Genomic DNA, 16,405 nt, shown 5'->3' with positions numbered 1-16,405 from the left:
CTTTAAAATGAAAAGGTTTTGAGTTGAATTTCTCAAGAAGCAAGACTCATCCATGTCCTTAGCAATAGATCTTTTTATGAGTAATAAATATGAAATTGCAAAATAGAGTTAAAAGAAAAATACGAGGAATGGGGAAAATACGAATGTCATCTAAGAACTGGAGGATTTTTTCATTCTGAGACAATTTTTGGGAGGAAGTGGGAAGGCTGCAATCCTTGGTGGTTAGAGTGTGCACCCAGCTGCCCAAGTGGCACCGTGCTGGTGGTGGTCTGGCAGCATTTGCCCTTTCTTTATCAATCCTGCTTAGAGTGGTTTTCAAGGGAGTTGGTTGTAATCAAAATCTTAGTATTGGAGCATTGCAAATTCAGGCAACCCATTTATCTGCTGGCCGATACCTGAAAATGTATTTGGAGTAGGTTTCTTGGTCATAGTGGTATTATATGTACAAAGTACTTTAATATTGTTACCTCTACACTTTTTCTCTAAAACTTAGCCAATACTGGCCGCTTGAGGAATGTTAATGCCTATGTGAAAATATTAGAAATTTACAAGATTTTACTTCTTTTTCAAAATAAGGTGGCTTTTAAAATTCTAAAATAATGTACTGTAGGTTCCAGATCTTCTATCTAGACCTGTTTTCCATACTTCCCTTTCTGCCAGTGATTACAGGATTATTATGTAGTCCACTTCTCTGTGATTTCAGGTGTTCTTCATAGTATAACATACATTTACAGAGCTAACCACTCCACTATTTTGATAGAGTAGAATTTCTGTTTGGAATTTCAAATGGCAAGAGTAATGAAATTTGATATTAGTATTGGTTATTCAGTTTTTTACACTGTTTTCTCTAAAATGTAAACATATTTTTCTGCCTTGCTATTTTTCAGTAAATGGCTTATTTTTTCAGCTTCTAGCAGAAGACAGTAAGGCAATAACTTATGTCTTGGGGCCCAATACAGTCAGAATATTAATGTGGTCCCTAACCTTAGCTTTTGAAGGGAGCCCAAGGTATGGGTCTCTGTAGAGAGGTATCAGTGCAAGTCCTGTAGCACAGTGATGTACACCATGTGGCTGGTTGTATGATGATATGTGGCCTTTCATTCCAGGATGAGGATGTTATGCCATACCCCAACAAGCAAGTGGAATATCCTTGCTTATAATATTTATTTATTTATATTTTCATGGAGCTTAATGTTAGCTAATTCCCCCAAACCACTATGAACTCATCTCTTTAGAGGAGTTTTCTTGTGAACAGGAACTTGTATTTAGCTAGCATACAGGAGAAACTTTCCCTTTTACTTCAAATAAGAAGTACAGACACACAAATTACGTATCTGAAAAAGTAAGTCCCTTGGACAATAGAAGATGAAACAAACTAATTGCAGCTGGAGTATCTATTCTTCAAACAGCTGGCTAGACACCAGTAGCCAGAGAGTGCCATATTCAGAGCCGTTTGTGGAGAATTGCAAAATCTTCCTTACCCACTTCATTGCCAGACTACTGCAGTACTGAAGCAGTATTGTCTGCTAGTTACATTATTTCTCCTCCAGAAGCCTTTATAGTTGCATGTAAATAAGTGATCTTGCACAGAAAGTTCAAACCAAACTGCAAAATCCCTCTGGGATCAAAGTGCAACTGAGCAAGAATTTCAAAGCAAGTCAGCTGTGGGCAAGATTTCCCTCCTGCTGCTTCTTTCTCTGCTGTTGTGCATCTTGCATGTCTTTCTATGAATGGCATGGTTTCAAGGTAGGGAGAGGCAAGCAGTCCCATGCCTCTTCAAACCTGGTAGTAAGGTGCCAGCTTAAACACTCCCTGACTCAGCACAACCTAATATCACCTTTTTCCTGGGTAAATTATTTCATCTCATGTCTTTTATATGAGAGTTAATTGGAGATCTCTCATCTTTCTCCTCTGTTTTTCATGATTAACAGACTGGGCCCTCATAGGTTGGAGGTGGAGCTTCGCTACCTGTCCATCAGTCGTTGTGAGCTTGGGTTGTGTACAAACTGCTGCATCATTACCCACTATTTAATTTCAATTTGAAACTTTTGTGTTGACTACACTGAAGAGCTAGTTATAAAAGCATAACTAGCTTTTATGGCTTTTCGTAATTCTTATAAGATTGGTTTAATTTTATTTTACTGTTTTTCATTTTTCCACTCTGTTACTGCAACTGAAAATAAGTATATTTCCCTCCCCTCCTTTTTTTTTTTTTTCACCTTGCTTTAGTTAGAAGAACAGTTACTATAAACAAAAATCAGGAGAGAGCAGATACAGCCTAATGTGACAGTCAGTGATGGTAATTGGTACTATGAAAAGATTATAAAAAGCATTCCTTCTTGTCTTATCACTACATATCTTTGTAAAAAGTCCCTCTTCAGATTTCCTTTAGGTACTGGAAGGCTGCTCTAAGGTCTCCCTGGAGCCTTCTCTTCTCCTGGGTGAAGAAGCCCAACTCTCTCAGTGCCAATACTGATCCTTGAGGAACACCACTCTTCACTGGTCTCCACTTGGATATCAAGCCGTTGACTGTGACTCTGAGTGTGACCATTCAGCCAATCCCGTATCCACCAAGGGGTACATCCATCAAACCCATGTCTCTCCAGTTTGGAGATGAGGATATTGTGCAGGACAGTGTAAACTGCTTTGCACAGTCCAGAGATGATGTCAGTCACTCTTCCATTATCCACCAATGCTGTAAAACCCCACTGCAGAAGGCCACCAAATTTGTCAGGCATGAACCTCTGTTTAGGAGAATAATTCTGATTTGTGTATTTTGTGGCTGTTCTCTGGTTAAAAAATATCACACGTTTTACATTGTGGGAAATTTACCAATAATCCTGACTTTTGACAAGGGTTATAATTCTGTAACTGTGAACAGTTAACATTACAGTTAGAAAATACACACATGCAAATGTCTTAGTCATATCTTAAATGTTAATGTAAATGTTGGATAAGTCAGACTGAGGTATAAGCAAGTTAATATCAATCCAGGCTTGAATTTATCTCAGTATTCGAATTTGACCTTTTTCAAAAGAGAGAAAGCTGAATCTTCACCCCATTATCTCTTGGAACACGTTTTTTATTCTTTTTGTTGGTTGAAAGTGCGGAAAAGCTGATGAAAACCTTACAGCTATTAGGTAAAAAGCCTCACAAGTATTTGGTAAAATCTGTATCTTTCATCAATGGAAAAGCTAGGAAACTTTCAGGTATTTTCCTGAATTTGTGGAAGTTTTCCTCATACTGTTTCCAAATATTGAAAGTGTAAGAGGCTCCTCGGAAGGAGCCAGAGATTGAGTTGTGGTTTGATTTATTAATCAAGCTGTGCATCTGAAGCAGGCAATACAGTAACCCACAGCAGAGACACCATACTGTGTATCCTGATTTGTTCTGGAACTTCTTGTATAGATCTTTATAGAGGATTAATCCTAATAGCATTAGTGTGGTAAGACATATTGCTAAGTAGACTTAGACTACTAACAAAGACTTAAGCAAACAAAAAATCCTTTGGACAATGCTATTAAATAGCTGACATGACATCAACCTCTTTAAACAATTTCCAGCTTTTTTGAAGACATCTTGGAGAAAAGGAAAACTGAGCAACGGATTACCAGGGTAACGTGCTAGCACTGTCAGCCTTTTAAATTAAAGGCTGTTGCTGTCCAGTTACTCATTCAGAACACTGTAACGAAACATGATATAGCCTTAAACTTATAGTTAAAAAACAGATTTGATAATTTTATCATTTGTGTTTCAGCCTTCTATTTCAGGCAAAAGTATCCAGTGGTACAATGCATCTTAAATAGTTTTCAGGCAATGTAATATCTTTAATACTAGTATTTCTAATGATCCTGAAGACATACTATCAGTAAGGTTAAAAAAATGTGAATGCTGAAGATAGGAGTTAAATTTAACATTAGTCTTTTTAATGTGTTTGAGACAAGAATTTCCATAAATGAGAAGAGATATATCTAAACCCATGTCTTTCTGGTTTGATATACTGTGTGGGTGGTTTCATAAATCAGCTGCAATTAAAATGGCAACCCTTAGTAGAATGATCTGCTAATTTAATTTTGCTAAATGATTCTTTTTTTTAATCATCATAATACATTCTGATAAATGGTTAATCTGATCAGTTTGAAGGCCGATTTAAATTTCAGCAGATTTTTTTCACTTGTAGTGTGTTGTTTACTTTCATAGTCAAGTGTAAATACTTTTCATTGATATAATCAGTTTACATGGTAATTTCAAGCATAATAAAGCACTGCTTGTTTAAGGCTAAGGATACCTTTTTTTGCTTGAAGTTTGGAGCTACTGCTTCCAAAATAAGTATGATCTTAGATACATTGGTTCTTAAGTGGTTTGCGCTGATTGTTGAAATACCTGTGAGTTTCTGAATACTAATTGTGGAAGAAACCATGTCTTTTGCAAATGATCAGAAGTAAAAGCTGGTGTATGATAGGGACAAGGTATATTTTCCTATGCTATAGAGTAGAGAAAGGGTTTATCTCGATAGCCTGGGTTTGCAAAGACATGCTCTTTGCTGCTCTTGCTAATGGGGTCCCCAGGGGCTGTTACCGTGACACCCACCTCACAGTGGTGTTCACATGATTCATAAGGGGACTAGGACAAAAAACCCATTTGAGCTGACTCCCCTTCTGTGCTTTCCATATTAAAAAAAGAGTACAGGTGATTGCTATTGTCATAGTACCAGCATCGTGGTATGTAGCCATGGTGAAAAATAGCACTATGAAAATTTATGGGAATCCGTTTGGCATTCAACATGTGTGTAACAATTTTTGAACTGCATGTGTGGCAGTTGCCTTTTTTTTTTTTAAGGGAGAGGGATTCTGTCATCTGCATGACTTATCCGTGGATATCTCAGGGCTGCTATCTGAAAGACTGTTACTCATTAAGGTGTGCATTATGCAATGTTCACTGCTACAGTCTTCCTTGGTTGTCAGGAAGCCCTGACTGTGAAGTGGCTTGTTGCCCTCCCCATCTGTCCATTCCTGCTTTCCAAACAGGGCTTATGACCCTCCCTGTGGCCAGTCTGGCATTTGGTTTTCTCCTCTATACAGAAGAAGGAAGGGTGAAATAGAAGAGGTGAAATAAAAAAGAAGTCTTTCTGGAAGTATCTTCCTCGTCCCAAGGTATTACACTGTGCTTATACCACCTGCTTCATGCACGAACTGGTTCCAGTTGATGTTCTCTAAGCAAAGCCTCAGTTTGTCTCCCTGTGTGGTGCTGGAACAATGCAAGATGTCGTCTGAGAGGGGGGATCAGGCCCATAGCAGAGAGTGGCCTGTGTGAAATCCAGGCAGCATTTCTTATAAGGTATTGCTTTCCCATTTCTAAGCAAGAAACATTCAGCTTTTGGCTAAAACCTGAAATCCTCCTTAATTTTTCATGGATGTTTTAAATATAAAATGATAAAAATGAACGACTTTTTACTGGCACCATGCACTTCATAGAAATAAAACTTGTAAATGGAAAATAAAACTTTCTAACGACATACAATTTTGAATGAAAATATGTATTGTCTACATAAGGCAGAAAATTTATGATGGAGCCATAGCGACTGAACTAGCTACTGAAAGAACACATTAGAGATAGCCTGGAGTTTGAACATGGGAATGTTTCGTACTGCGTATCTCCAGTCTTCAAATGCTTACTTACTGCTTACTCCCCCTGTAAAAATTAAGCTGCAGGTGTTATTGTGTCTAAAATGCTATGCCTGTGGTCTTGTACCTCTGAAGTATTAAAGGCTGGGGTAGCTGGCAGACATGGGAAGCTTTGAATGATAACAGAAGGCATGAGTGCCTCACATGGTTGTAAGGTGAATATTCTTGTTTGAGACTGAAGATGCTGGAAAGTAGTAAGCATCACTTTTCTCATAGTGTTCCTGGTTCATAATAATATCCCTATTTTGGAAGAGGATGTTTAATTTTGTTATTTTCTTCCTTATGTGGTCTTTCTTATAATGGAACTTTTTGTTTGGATGTAAAGTTGCAGGATCAGAATCACAGATTCATAGAATTGTTGGTGTTGGAAAGGACCTTAAGATCATAAAGTTCCACCCCCCATGCTGTGGGCAAGGACGCCTCACACTAGACCATGTTGCCCAAGGTTCTGTTCAACCAGGCTTTGAACACTGCCAGGGATGGAGCATTCACAACTTCCTTGGGCAATCCATTGCAGTGCCTCACCACTCTCACAGTAAAGACCTTCTTCCTTTTATCTAACCTAAATCTTCCCTGTGTAAGTTTGAATCCAACGCCCTTCCCAAATCTTCGTTCGCGAAGTCAAGCCATGATGATGACAGTTGCTGATGAAGAGTCCCTCTCTGGTGTTCTTGTAGGCTCCCTTCAGATATTGGAAGGATAAGGATAAATCTATGAAAATGAATAAATTATGGTTCTATAAATGAGTAGGATTTTACTATTAAAGCTGTCTATAAAATGCCAAAGCCAATATTAGGAACATATTGTAAAGTGTAAAATTTCAAATGGAAAGAGCGATGTCTGATAGATTGCAGTTCTGAGACACTATAGCCTTTGGTACTGGATATTACAGCACAGTATTTACACATTTACTGTCAAAGCATTTGACCTTTCTGTGCCTGGAATGTACCTGCCTTGATCTTTCTTGTTTTAGCATTAACGGATTTAAGATACCATGGTGCTCCAGCTGTACTCACTGATGTGACTTCAGTTTCTCTGCCCCACTTCTGTTTTAAGGGCTTTTAGTTTTGTCTTTGTTCAGCACATGACTATACCAAAACTGCAGATAAACATAGATTTGTTCACTCTGTTGAAAACAAATTTCAGCTGGTAGGTCTCTGTACTCAGTGGGCAGGATAAATGGGTGAGATATAGATGCATTACAGGAACCTGTTCTTGTTGTTTCTGCGAGGCATGACTGACACAGTATTTTTAGAGTAAATGTTTCTAACACAAATCTGCTAAAGTACGAAAGAGTTCTGTACACTGTAGGCAAGAGTGCTGGGATGCATCTGACTTTCTAGCATGTGTAAATATTTACCATTTGGCTTTGTGCTTCTTCTTCTAGACATTACCCAAAGCAATCCTTCACTACAGTGGCTGATACACCAGAAAATCGTCGTCTGAAGCAACAAAGTGAATTGCAAAGTCAGGTAAATCAAATAACTTTTTGTCTCATTAATATTAGGCTGTCAGTCCACTTCTCTATAGTTTTTTTGAAATAGAATTAATATTTCTTCCCACTGATATATAGTAGCACTCTAATTGTTAAAATACTCGTAAATCGGTATAACACTGCAAAGTTGGTTTTATTTCACTTACACTAGTTACCATACCATTATAAGTCCATTGACATGACCCAAGTCCTTCATTTTCAACAGTATATAAAGTATCTAAGTATTTTTTAATGTTTGAAATGTTATAGCTCAACCCAGAGGGTTCATTTGCCTTAGACAAACTGTCATTGTTAGCTTGCCTCAAACTTAATCATAAAATAGCTGTATCATTAGCAAACATTTAGAAGCCTTTAATATTTGTCAACACAGAACTGACTGAATGATCAGTTTATGGATCTCTTATGTGTCTGTGAACTCATATATAGAGCAGTCTGTTGTGATAAATATGTTATAATTCAAAACTTATATAGGTTAATAAGAAATCCATTGAAATTAAAATGTAAAAACAAAAGGTTGGGGGAGAAAAGAGGAAGCAAATGGCAATGTAGACTTATGTGACCCAAACATGTTTGTTTACTATTGTTGCTTGGTACAATGCTCCATCCCATTCCCCCTCCCTCCCCCCCCCCAAGGTTTCCTATTGTTTGATTTTATGCGACGCTGGAAGTTGGCCTGGCTGTGTGAAACAACTGCTAATATTTGATTGCATTTTATTTTTTGAAAATTGTGGACTTTTTTGACTCTTGTGGTTTTAGTCTGGATTTAGTTGCAATCTCTCATTATAAATTGGTAATTATCCCTGTCAATTAATGTAACAAAAACCTATAGTGGAAACCAGACAGGAGGCAAAAAGAGCTTTCTTGTTTGGGAACTCTCTGTAAGTTAATGGGCAAAATCAAAGGAGTGCTGAAGAGAAATGCTAGCACAGACATTTAACATGCTATGCATTTTTTGAAGTTCTTTATATTTTGTCATTACAGTTATTGATCATAAAACTTAGAGAAATTCTTTCATGCTGAAATTCTGCTGTTTGGAAAGAGGAGTTTGTGGAACATACATCTCCTCTTGACTTCAGTGGATTTTGCTTCATTTTCTTGTACCTCAGTGGTTCTGTGTACCATAGTTAGCATTTAGTCACAGTGTTAATAGGAACTTGCAAACTATATACAGGTTTGTTTAAAAGAATCTAAACTTTGACACCACTGCTTTTTTTTAGTGATTTAATGGAAAATGTTGGCATTTGGGTGAATAATAAAATTTTACTTCTTTTTCTGTCAGTTTTTCACTTTATGGTCTTGTTTATGCTCATACATCATGTACATGTGCATATAGACAAACCTCAGGCCAAAACTTACAGCAATCAGGTGTACGTTTTGCCTGTGGCTACCTTTGTCTGCTTATGCCTGGGATATAAGTTACACTGTGGGTGAGTTTGCCTGCTGAGATTTTAAAAGTTCACCTACATGAGTCTAATTTAGTGACAGCTCTCCATTGATGGGCCAAGTGGAAGAGAAGCTGGCTGACTTTCTCACCTGCTTTAACTGGAGAGCTTGTTTGAAGTTGATTAAGAAAAGTATGGATGGGGGGGAATCTTGTTTGGGTATTTAGGGAGGACAACTCTCCTGTTTGAAGTCCAGACAGATCAGAATCTCATTTAGGAAATGTACCATGCTTAAAGCAGTCCACGTTCTCCGTGGTTACTCTGATAATATTTTCTGAGGGACTGAGGACTGTTGAGGATTGTCAGGGAGGTGTAGAAGTCAGCTGGTAGTCATCAGTTTGAGTTAAGGCTAATGCAGTAAGGACTGAAATAATTTCTGGTTTATGACTGTGGGCTATCACAGTGTATGTTGAGCTTTGTACATCTCCAGTTTAGCTTGCACATTCCAAACTTGCCTGTATTGGTTGTCTGTCTTGGCTAAATGTTGACCAATCCAAGGAGTGTGGTCTGTTTCCAGAGCCTATAAGAGAAATGGCTTTCCCTAACCTGTTTGAAACATGCTGACAGGGCACTTCGAAAGTGTAAGCAAACTTGTTCTGGTATTGGTCTTTATTTGTAAACAGAGGACTTGGTATTCTAGGACTGGATATGCAATAGCAATCAGAAACTTGGAGTTTACTTCTGTGTAAACTTGCTGCAATTGTTCACAATGCAGTGGCAGGAAGTGTTAGATAAGGATCTACTCAAAACTTGGAAGTGGAGAGAAACCCCTAATTTGCACTTTTTTTCAAGTGTGTGCCTTTTTTCAAAAAAGTGTGCCTTTTTTCAAGGTTATTAGGCAGTAGAAGATTTGCAGTTGATGCAAATATAGTTTTAAATTATAAAGGCACAAATCTACCTACTTGGAAGAAAGGTGGTAATGTTTCTGATCATAATTTGCTTCCTTGGTGTTGATTCATATCAGAACTGTGTAAAGTAGCCTTGCCTATAAATCGTTTTAATGCTAAAATAAAGATTCAATGGATTTTTCATAAACCAATCTAAATCTTGTCATAAAATAAAATGTAAATTCTGAATAATTTCTATAATATTTTGAAGAGTGTAAGGACAGAGAAATTGCCATCCCAAATCAGCCCGACTGGCCATCTAGTCTATCTTTTCATCAAAAGATAGGCCATCGTCCTGTCTTTTCAGAGAAAGTTGCAAGACTACCAATTGAAACAAATACATGGTATATAATTTGCCATTGTTCAGGTCTCATTCTATTTCAGTAGAAAAAAGTGTGTACAAGGTTCAAATGAAACCAAACTTGGCTGGATAGAGTCATGTTACTCCTACCTTCCAGTATTCATCAGAGCTGCTTGCGCCTCCTGCCAATACAGTGACAATTTGGGATTGAACAAATTCTGTGTTAGGTAATGTAAAAAATTATGTTAACTTATCAGCAAGGAGAAATGCTTTTCTACAGTAATAGCTGTTTTGTAGTTCCTAAGTAAACATCTTTATTGCTTTTAGTTCTGAAGAAGCACAACCCTGTGTTTAACTGCTGGACTTCAAGCACCTTTTCAAAATCTATAGCTTCAGAACTATTGTTTTTCTTACTTAGAAAAGCAGGAGGAATTGATAAAGGAAACACCATTAAATATGGTATAAGTTAAAAGATACATGGTTGTGAAATTTGTTGTTTTGATTTTCATTTAAGCAGCAATTGACAGCATTTTAAGTTGAAGTGTTGGGTCTTCTATCAAGAATCCAATAAGGTCAGCATCAGGTGCCAGGCTGTCATGTTGACATAACATGATAAGAGTAAAATGAATAAAACCAAAATACTGTTTTCTGGAGGAGTCAATAGAAAACAGATTGCTCTTTAGAACACTTAAAAAATTATGTTGTTAAGAAGTCAAAGGGCAACATTTAAAAGCTTTCCAGAGAACATTCTTCTTTTATACAATATAATTTCAGGGCTTTTCCTTCCTTTGGCCTTTTGCTTCCTTGGGCTTTCATTCAATTGTGTAGTTTGAAGGAGACACACGTGCATTTTAGGAGAAGCTCTAAGTTTGATTTCCCATTCTGGAAAACTCCCTAGTTCAGTGTGCTGTCTGATGGAAGAAAAATGAGTTGTAAAGCCTTTCATCCTCTAAATAAAGAGTATAAGCAGGGAACTAGCATCTCAAACAAGATTTTTCTTTATGCCTCTCTATGAAAAATTTGTCTTTACTTTGTTCGGGGTTAGTGAATTCTCTTACTCCATAGCACATAATAGGTATTTCCACATGCACTTGCCTCTCCTAGATGAACTCAGCTACAGAAGTTACTGGTACACTCATCTCAGTAATGTTTACTTGGGAATTTTCTTCAGGTACTTTAGTTAGTGATCTCTCTATAACAGTGTATATTGCTCTATGACCTTTTGTTCTTGTCTGTGGCAATGCTATGTAGATAAAAGCAGCAACTCCAATTGAACTTGCAGAAAGAAACTGAGATATTCTGCAGTAGTTCTTGGCAGGAAGGCTGGATCAAAGAGAGGGCTGATGATTGGGGTGGGTTCTCAACCACTTTTGGAGAAATCTACTTTCTGCTAAGTCTTGGGGAACTTGATACAAAATCACAAATATCATCCTACTGCTGTCTTGTCCTAATCTCTGGGGACACAGCCTGAAGCTGCTGTCCTTGGAAACTCCCAGTGCTCCTAAAAAGGTCATAAAATGTTGATTTTTAAGAAGTACCATCTTTCCTTAGGAGACATAACCAACTGAATCAGGCTGTTATTATAATAATCTGATATTTTAAGAGTCCTTACTTTCTCAGGAATTTCTTGTGTTTCTATCTTTATCTACCAACTCTCACTAGAATAATCACAGTAATATTGAACATTTGGAAGAGAGCAGAAAAGGGAACGAAAAATCTGTATGGTCAGATGTTTGCCTCTAGGATGGCCATACTCTTCGCTGTTGAGTATGAAGAAGAGACAAACTGTCCAGTGGTTCCCTGTGAAAGCACAATGGATGATGGGTGTAAACTGAATTTTTTTTGTAAACTGAAAATTCCGTTTAAATGTAGGGAAAAAACTTATCCAAGGTGAGGGTGACTGAACACTGGCAGAGGTTGTCCGGAGAGCTGGTAGATTGTCCATCCTTGGAGATTTTCAGAGGAGGACTGGGCACAGTCCTGAACAATCTGCTGTAATTAACTGTGCTTTGAGTAGGGTGATGCAGTAGATGATGTCTGGAGTTCCCCTCCAACTTCAACTGTTCTCAGATTCTGTGATTCCCCTCCATTCTGTCCTTCCTCAGGTTCCTCTTCACCATTACTCTCATTATCTTTCTTGCCGCTTTCTCTTTGCCTCTCTGTTCCAAGAGTATGTGTTAGCAAACCTCCAGGCAGATTCTTTTTATTAGCTTTTTTTCTTGATTTGTTAAAAAGCTTATTCAGTTTATATGCTCTGCTTTTATGAAGTCTTTTGAATGAACTGCCACAGTGAATGCCATAGGGGAATAAAATGCTGGATGGATTACTGAAGCAGACTTTTAATGGATTTCCTGGGGTACCCTGAATAAGCTCATTGGAGAAGTCATGGAGAAAACAGTCCTCGGAGCTAGAGGCAAGGATAAAAATATCCTCCTTCAGCTGAGGAAAGGAGGAAGAAATATGGGATAGCAAGCAGAGAGGCCTGGCTATAGCTTTATGTGTGATTTTGTAAGTTGTGCCAGAGGACCCTGGAAGAGAATTTCAAGACTGGATTTTTCCAGATAGCCATCAGGCACCAATTATTTATTTGTTCCTCTCTCCAGTTGCCCAAGGATCTGAACCAAATCCACCATATGTGTATGAAGAGAGAGGTGAGAGAAAGAGTGCAGGCTTTTCAGTTGTCTTCTTGCAATTACTTGTAAGAAGTCCTGGAGTAGTTGATTTGGTTTGTACATTAAAATAAATGCAGATTGCCTGCAGGAAGTTTTCCCTTGCTCCCCTGTGAGCCCCTGCACAGTAGCATTTTGTAAATCATACTCACCTACTAAATGTGATTTTATTCAACTCATAGTATGTTCCTTCTTCACCTCTGAAGCCTGTTTAAATGACTTGTTTTATCTGCATGAGTCAAAGCCATACAAATCATTCTTGATATGAATAATACAAAGCTTGAGAGGAATGCAGGAGGGAGAATGTATTTCAGCCTTCTGGGAAAATGATTGTCACCTCTTCTGATTGTTATCTTATGAGTACCTGATGGAATTTTCTACATCCTGTCTGCGCTAGGCTGTTCCTGTTACTGTGCTGCCATATATCTACACTGTTTCTGTGTGTTTTGTTTTTAGTTTTTCTCTTTTTTTTTTCTTCCTGCAGTTGCTACACAGGCTGTAAGATACAGGATGTGAAAGTAGTGATGTAAGACAGACTTGCATATGAGCATATGTGGAAAATGTCCATCTGTCTAACTTTTCACTGTTGATATGATAATATAAAAGTGCCAGCTTTTTTATTTTTTATTTTTTTTTATTACTGTTTGTTCTATTGTTAGTATTTATAGTGATTTGAAAACCTGATGTAATTTGGTAGGGGAAAACCAGTACTGAACTACATTTAAGGAAACACAAAAGCATCTGCTGAGACTCAGAAGCAAGCAGTACAAACTGTTCCTCTGGCCAAAAAATTATGAAGCCTATAAAATATGCAGTTGCAGGAGAAAAATCACCTCTCCCAGTGCCAAGAATCAAAATTAGGATGCAAAATATATCAATTTTTATAGCATACATTGATGAGAAAAAAGAAATAAAATAGTAAGTTTTCTCTTTCACATCTATTTCAGATGCACATCCTGTTTAACTGTAAAAAGTGAAGGGATAATACATTTTCATGAAATATAATGGGTAATTTTTGTGGTAGAATGAGGGCAGAGTGGTCGTGATTATTAAATAGAGAACTTATTGGGCAAACTAATTTTTATAGACTTTCTTATGACATCAAATCAATTTACAGCAAGTAGGACATCCTTAATAGAAAATCTTAGGATCAATAAAGTCGAAAGTGATTCAGACCACCTTTACTTGTACAACCAGCAGTAATAGAATGGGGACAAAGGAGAACCACAGAATTCATAGCTGTTATTTGTAAGCTGAGTTGTGGAATTCTTAACTATACGAGCACTAGTATTTGAAATGTCTATAACTTTTCTTGAGGAATGATTGATAAAAATGCCTACTTAAAAATTAAGATGTTATCAGAATTTCTATGATGGTGGGGAAGGAATGGGGAGTATTCTGTGAACCTGGGCCATACTAATATGTATGGTCTTTTTCATGTCTTGTCCACTTTCTTTTCTGATCTTCTTGAGCTTCTGTCTGCTGTTTACTTTTTTTTGGAACAAGGTGTTTAAAATGGTTGCTCTGTGCAACTCTGTTGCAGGAAGTTGGGTGCTTTATGGTTATGTTTTTGTTGCACTACTGCACAGCATATAAACCCACATGAAGGAAAAATGCATTGTAGTTGCAGAGAATTTAAGATGAACAATGAGACCAGAACAATTATCATGGGAGACATCCAAGGGACTGCAAATCAGATGCAGATAACATATCTGCACTGCTAAGTACCAGAGGGCCAAGAAGAAATTTCTGATCCAAATGACAAGTAGCGTGTACTGGCTTATGTCCATACTGTGTATAACTGGTCCTCTAATAATGGATATATGTATTTTTCCATTTCATAATGTCTGAGATAATGTGCCTGTTGCATGCCAGCCTGTCGGAGTGACAGTTGTCCATGAAACCTGATGGCACATGGGGAGTTTGTGGCGTCAGTGTCCTCTTGGTTGTGTGAAATGGCTGGTCAGGTCAATGGGGGCAAAACTGGTGCAGGCATGTCCATGCTGCCTTTCAGGAGTGCTTGCTTGACTGAAGGAAACACTGAACTGTGCTTGGTCTTGCCTTGGGGACGGCAGTACAGCTGAGCTGAAGAACACAACAGTGTGGGGTAATGAGGTGCCACTACTAAGTTCATTCCTTTGCCCTCTCCTATTATCAGAGTACTTGTACCAACAAAGTCTGTCAAAGCTAGAAAAGGAGATCACGTCACTTTATCTTTCCTTTCTGAGCTTCAGATCTACATCTTTTGGAGGCTGCCACATTTAATCAAAAGGGGTCTGTGAAGTCGTGCTTCCTGTTGCTGACACTGCTTTTTTTTCCCGAAACACTTCGTACTTATTGTGATCAGTAAGAGGGAGCTTGGTTTGATGGGTGACTGATCTGATCCAGTGTGGAGTATTGGTAATATCAGCATTAAAAGGAAGAACAGTTAAGGAGCATGCTTTTAATCCTGGGAGGAAAAAAAGGAATTTTCAGGAATACGTTTTTAGTCAATGCACTGAATTAGGAAAACTTGTTTTATTTTCTCGATGTTGCCAGTATCTTCCTTCAGGAAGTTCTTAGACTCTGCCCTAGACTTCCATTTGTGTAATGGCAGGGATAAATTATCTCTTTTTCCCCCCCAGCAAATTGTAACGACTGGCATATTTAATTATTTGAAAGTGGGACGTAAGTATTTTTGTTAATATCCTTTCATCCAAAGTAAAAGCTCAACATTTTCTTTTCCAGTGTGAAATTATAACAACGAATTCTTCGTACATCAAAGCATTGGATTAACCCATTTGGCATTTCACATTGTGACATTTAATGGCTTCCATTTAGTTCCTCATTTTAAGCTCATATCTTTTCAGAAGTACTGACCTGTTTCTTACCCAGGAACAAAGCTAGTCATCCATCTTGTTATAATGAAACCAATTTTTATGTTCATCTGTGGCATTTTCTTAACAAACTTCAGAGGTTCTGGACTGAGAATTTCTAGAGCCAAGGTTAATTTTTCTCTTCATTTTTTCTTGTCCTTATTCTCATGGCCTTACATTAACATGTTGAGAGAACGTGATAAATGACTTTATTTCTCCTAATTGTATTTTTTCTTAGAAAATGTTTCGAATTTAGTCCTTATCTCTTTGTAAAGTTTATTCCGTAAGGATGGGCCACTTCTACTGTTCAGACATTAGGGTTTTTTTCATGCTGGTGCTACAAGCTCAACCTGTCAGTTTTTCTGGTTTGAGGGATTCTTGAGAGTGATCATTGCTTGCAATGTTGTGTTGTTTTGCAGATATCCATGGTTCTCTTTCAAAGGATAAAGCAAATTGAAAGTTTTACCAAATATTTGAGGTTTACCAATAAATTGAGAGATCAAATCCTAGTCTAACATACCTCTGGAAATTGTCTCAATTGGTTTGTCCAATACTTGAATATTTTTTCCAATAAACTAGTTATGATGGGAGTGTAGAATTAGAGGACAGAATTTCTATGACATGATTGTCCTTCTTATTTGAATCTGAGATTTAGTTTTTACATAGAATGTGTGCACTCTTTATATTAGAAAAAAGGAAAATACTGATTTATCTACAGACTTCTCCCATGTGAATTACTGTGATGTAATTCTGCTTTTGAAGAGCCTTTATAAGTATACATTTTGCTTAGCAGTTACATGTATCTGCTAAAAGTATTTTAAATTGTTAAAGATTTCTATACAACACTTGCGAGCAGCTGAACTTCTTTACCTTTTTGCCTTTTCTTTTTTTTTTTGAGTGTGACAAAAGAGGTCTACCCAGATGTGTATCTTTGCTTTGTGTAAAACAGCTGTCCCCATTGTCAGTATTGGCGACAGAGCAGTACCCTTTACACCCACTATTAATTCTATTTTGGGTCTGTATTTGTTCTGAGGTAGTCTTAAAAAAATGAGCAGCTGCTTAATAGAAGAAA

At 37.5% G+C, this 16,405-nt stretch overlaps 1 protein-coding gene across 2 annotated transcripts in view; it reads left to right on the top strand.

Annotated features, from left to right (window-relative positions):
* The window catches only part of NEBL (nebulette), a gene marked incomplete at its 5' end in the record, with an annotated part of 255,423 nt that overhangs the window by 65,187 nt on the left and 173,831 nt on the right, over positions 1 to 16,405 (top strand). For both annotated transcript variants that reach the window (XM_080639464.1, XM_080639463.1), the window contains one exon: positions 7,072 to 7,156. In XM_080639464.1, coding sequence (XP_080495590.1) covers positions 7,072 to 7,156 — 85 coding nt within the window. The remainder of the gene's footprint in view (positions 1 to 7,071; positions 7,157 to 16,405) is intronic.

This window comes from Psittacula echo (assembly GCF_963264785.1).
Source record: "Psittacula echo genome assembly, chromosome: 2".
Lineage (NCBI taxonomy): Eukaryota > Metazoa > Chordata > Aves > Psittaciformes > Psittacidae > Psittacula > Psittacula echo.
This window is presented reverse-complemented; position numbering and strand designations above follow the sequence as displayed.